The sequence below is a fragment of the Meleagris gallopavo genome, chromosome 28 (assembly GCF_000146605.3).
Source record: "Meleagris gallopavo isolate NT-WF06-2002-E0010 breed Aviagen turkey brand Nicholas breeding stock chromosome 28, Turkey_5.1, whole genome shotgun sequence".
Taxonomy (NCBI): domain Eukaryota; kingdom Metazoa; phylum Chordata; class Aves; order Galliformes; family Phasianidae; genus Meleagris; species Meleagris gallopavo.
The window spans coordinates 3,358,540-3,363,306 of record NC_015038.2 but is presented as its reverse complement, the minus strand read 5'-3'; the positions used below and the strand labels follow the sequence as shown (position 1 = coordinate 3,363,306).

Below are 4,767 nucleotides of genomic sequence, written 5' to 3'. Positions count from 1 at the left end.
CTATTTTTTCCCTCCCTCCCCCCCACCTGCGGCTCCTGAGTCGCTCCCTCTCCGCTCCGCGGGAAACGAAACCAAGCGGCGCTCCGCGGCTGTCGGGCTCACAAACGGGGCGCCGTGCGGTCAATGGGAGCAGCGCCCGCAACGCTCCCCCAAAGGCTGAATTTTTTGCCTCAAATCTCCGCGTTTTGCTGCGTTTCGGTGAGCAGAGCGATGCGGCCGAGTGTGCGCCCAGGTGTTCCCTAAAAGAGTCCCGGCTGCGGCTGTTGTTGCGTTGAGGGACGTGGTTTAGTGAGAACTATTGGGGATGGGGGATGGTTGGACTCAGTGATCTTGAAGGTTTTTTCCAACCGTGGTGATGCTGTGGTTCTGTGATTCTATGTGAAGCAAAGTACTGTGGGTGTTCAACCCGTGGACTCGGTGTGAATGGAGAGTTCTCCAAAGCAGCATTGCCCTTCTCCTTCCTTGGTTGGCTTTTGGGAGTTGGATGAGATCACAGCGAGGGCACAGGAGCTCCTCGGTTAGCAGAGGAACGCTGAGAAGCCGCTGGGGACAATGACTGCTTTCAGTGCTGCCTGAAATTGTGGTTTCTGGGGCACCGTGTTTCTTAAGTTTCCTTCCCTCTTATTCTCAGGTCAAAAATGTGCAAAACAGGAAGCCTGGCTTTACCTTTATTTTGTAAGACTTTTCCCCTGCTCAATCTGAGCTCGGGCAGCTGTGCTGTTTGTGTCTCACTCACGTCCCCTCTGGTCTCTGCGCTCCAGCATCTCCTTCCTGAGCACCTCTCTGGTTTGAGGGCTGTGTGCTGCTCCTGTCACCTGTTCCTCCTGTCCTCGCAGCCATGGCCATGACCGGCCCGACGCCGTGCTCCTCTATGAGCAACCACACCAAGGAGCGGGTGACGATGACGAAGGTGACGCTGGAGAACTTCTACAGCAACCTCATAGCACAGCACGAAGAGCGAGAGATGAGGTAACGGCACGCAGGGGTAGGGCTGCGAGCGAGCTTAAAATCACAGTATATCATAGAAATTGTTGAGTTGGAAGGGACCTTCAGCAGTCAGCTGGTCCTGCTCCCTGCAATGCACAGGGACACGTACCTCGTGTCCATCAGGTCAGGTTATGGGACTGAGTAGAAGACGTGCCTGGGTTGGTTCCAGTGTGGTTTGGAGGTAGAAAGCCCACATCTTTCTGTTGTTTCTTTGCAGAGAGGGCTGGGAGGCTGTGGCAGTCCCAGCACTGCTGCCTGTGCACCACCATCACCTGGCACTGCTGTCACCCAGTGCTGCCTTTGTGTGTCTGAGTTAACTGAATTAACCATCGCACCCCCTTAAGCTGGTTGGCCATAATATACCAAGTCATTGCACTGACAAGTGTTAATTTTGTTTTCCTTTGGCTAGAAGCCTCTAATTTGCTGGGTACCCTCGAGTTGTAGCACAGAGATGTCTGCAGTGCTCCCAGTTTGCCATGCAGCCTATAATCAGAATTTTCTAAGAGGTTCAGTGTTTGTTTGCCTGCAGACTCACTGCCAAAATCTGAGCTCAATCCAAGAGGACTGCTTGGTAATGACAATAACTGCAGAAACGTGGAAGCAGTTTAGAAATAAAGATTGTCTTGTGTATGCGTTTTCTTCTAAGCTTCGCTTTAAAGAGAGATTGAGGTCTAATCCAAACAGAAAATATCACTGATTTAATTCCTGGCTTTCTATTATGAGTGCTATTGTCTGCTCCCAGAACCTCAGTGAGGCTTTTTTTCTGCTTAACTTAAAATTTTGAAAAAGCATCGTTCAGAAGTTCTGCGTTTGCTTTTCTTTCCACAACTGATGCATGTGTGGATGTGCAGTTTGGAGCTGAAGTGCAGGTGGGATCTGCTTCGGTTGCTCAGGGGGATTTCAGCATCGTTCGGTTGTGCTGAGTCTGCTTTATTTGAGTGTGAGATGAGACGTCTGGGCACTGCAGTGAGGGTGAAGCAGTTGAAATGTGCCTGATGGTGGAAGTGATAGCCCAAAATATTATTGCATCGCAGCAGCTGCGCAGTGGCACAGGGGTCAGAAGGGGATCTTGTCAAGAATGACTTGCACAAAGTCAGGGAATTCAGCACACTTGTTGTGTTGCACTGAAGGAATTTGCACAGGACAGGAGAAACCAAACCAAAGTAAACCCCAAAACTCACAACCCCACTTCAGCCAGCTGTGAATGCACTCAGTATTGGGAAGGAGATCCCAATAATCGCAGCATGTGTTCCCTGAACTCCTTCTCCTCTCTGAAATCTTGTTTCCTTCTTTGCTTGCAGTTGCTATCTGATTTTTCTTAGGTGGGAAGATATATTCTGGCATATATTTCCTTTTCTCAAATATTTGCAGTATCAGGAAATAGAGAGTGACGTTTGGCATTGATGCATCTGAGATGCAGAGAAACTGTGGTCCAGATCCACAGATGTGTCCCTGGAAGAAGTGAGACTTTGATGCTTAAGTGTTTATGTGGCTTTGGTCTCAGAGCTGCTGAAGATAGGAGCAGGAACTGACCTCACATCTCCTCGGTCTGTGTTCCATACAGTGAAAATGTACACCTGAATCAGACGTGTGAAACTCAGGCAGGTTTGGATTATCAGATGTAGAGATGGAAATTGCTGAAGAATGGTAAAGCAGCAGTAGTAGGTTCCTCAGAATTACTTTGGTATCTGATTCTGTTATGGATCATGTACGTTTGTTACTCCTTTCACAGCAGGCAGAGACCAGAGCTGTGTATGTGCATTGATTAAGAGAAAATGTTCAAGGATTCAACTTCTTTCTGCTGATGTCTGTTTTTCCTTCAGACAAAAGAAGCTAGAACAAATGATGGAAGAAGAAGGCTTGAAAGATGAGGAGGTAATTAATATGGGAAAATCATTGTAATGGTTAGGTAGTAGGAGGGAATTTTGTACAAATGGCGGTCTAGCATCTTTACATGGAATTGCTGTGACTGCACGGATCGCAACTGCAGAGCTGTGTTTTCTTCTCCCTGAACTGCAGAAAAGGATCAGGAGATCAGCACATGCACAGAAGGAGACCGAGTTCCTTCGCCTGAAGAGAACAAGGCTCGGCCTGGAGGACTTCGAGTCTTTAAAAGTAATAGGCAGAGGAGCTTTTGGAGAGGTGGGTCCAGGAAGGATGACTACAAGCATCTTCACGTGGCACTGCTGTTTGCTAAAGGCTTACGTAGTTTACACCAGTTGAAGTCTGTTAAAATGACTTAATCTCTTGGAATTAACAGAGCTTCCTTGCCGTTGCCATGCACTGTACAATGATTTGGGTTTGGGTAGTCTGATACAACTGAGTGAAATGGGAGCTGAGACCCAGATTTGTGGAGAGGTGGGGTGACAGTGCTGTGTCTGACTCGAGCTGTATGCCATTTCTAGGTGCGTCTCGTCCAGAAGAAAGACACGGGCCACGTTTATGCCATGAAAATCCTGCGTAAAGCTGATATGCTGGAGAAAGAGCAGGTGAATAGCTGCCTTAACTAGCAGTGCCACTTCTGTGCCTTGGGTGACTTTGGGAGGTAATTGTGACGTGTGTGTAGAGGGAGTGATGGGCATCTTAGGGTTACTAGCTAAAGCAGCAGCGTGCCTCTTTCTTCCCTATTTTGCATGGAGGAAATGGGAATGTTGTCAGGCAGTCGTTTCTTGTTCAGCACTGCGATGAATCTGGGAGGTGCTGTGTGGTCATAAAACCAGGAACTGGATTCCATGTCTGAACACACTTGTACCGAACCCAGCAGTGCTGTGCTTGCTTGGTGCAGCGCTGCCAAAGGGTGCTGTGCTTTCAGGCTGTTGGAAGGAGCTGAAGCAAGGGCCTGAAAGACACTCAGGCTGCTTAGAAAAGAGCTGGTTCTCAAGGCACCCAGTTGTGAGAGATCTTCATAAACATGGAGATACTTCTGTATATATGATTCAGTTGCTTATATAATCGACCACGTGTTTCCCCTTCTGAATTTTCCCATGGCAATACGTTCCGTTTTGGAGCAGTCTGTTACTGAAGCAGTTCTGAGATAAATGTTTTTAGTAGAATCCTTCATTGCATGTGCACTTCTGACTTGAAGGCAATCCGAATCCTTTGAGACTTGAGAATTAAAATGTAGTGTCCCTTTCTATATGGGACACTATGGCTTGGTTTACATTTCTCTTGCTTGTATCCTTGCTTAAAATAATGGGGTTAGTGCTGTCTTGCCCTCCTGTGTGTATGTTAATGCTTGGCAGTAATTCAGGTACAAATGTCCAAAGGCAGCAGACCTTGAAAGCTTTTCAGTGGGAACTTCTCTGAATATAAAAGGGTCTTACACATCTGATTCTATGATTCTAAGATCTTCCTGCTGAAGGCTGATGTGGAGTTGGTGCTCGATAGGATTTCCCAGACTGGGGAAGAACATGCAGGGATATAGCAGCATCAGTGTAAAACTTGAATTTCCCATGACATTAAAGCATTAATAAAAACACGGGCTTGTAATTAATGAAATGCACACATGTTTTCAGGTTGGCCACATCCGTGCTGAGCGGGACATCCTTGTGGAAGCAGACAGCCTGTGGGTAGTGAAGATGTTCTATAGCTTTCAGGATAAGCTGAACCTCTACCTTATCATGGAGTTCCTGCCTGGAGGTAACTGCACGAAGTCAAAAGGCTGCTTTCCTTCCCTCTGAGGGCTTCTAATCTCTTTCTAATTACAAGTATGATCAGGGACTGGGGTTTGTAGATTCATTTGTTTTTTTACCTTTGCTGTTTTGTCGGGGGGGGGGTGTT

At 47.4% G+C, this 4,767-nt stretch overlaps 1 protein-coding gene across 1 annotated transcript; it reads left to right on the top strand.

Moving 5' to 3' along the window:
- Positions 1–82: 82 nt before the first annotated feature.
- On the top strand, positions 83–4,720 carry LOC104914506 (serine/threonine-protein kinase 38). Its single transcript, XM_019623270.2, has 6 exons — positions 83–198; positions 837–969; positions 2,811–2,862; positions 3,007–3,129; positions 3,393–3,476; positions 4,503–4,720. The coding sequence occupies exons 2-6, from the start codon at positions 839–841 to the stop codon at positions 4,665–4,667; spliced, it is 555 nt and encodes a 184-aa protein (XP_019478815.1). The 5' UTR covers positions 83–198; positions 837–838; the 3' UTR covers positions 4,668–4,720.
- Positions 4,721–4,767: the final 47 nt, after the last annotated feature.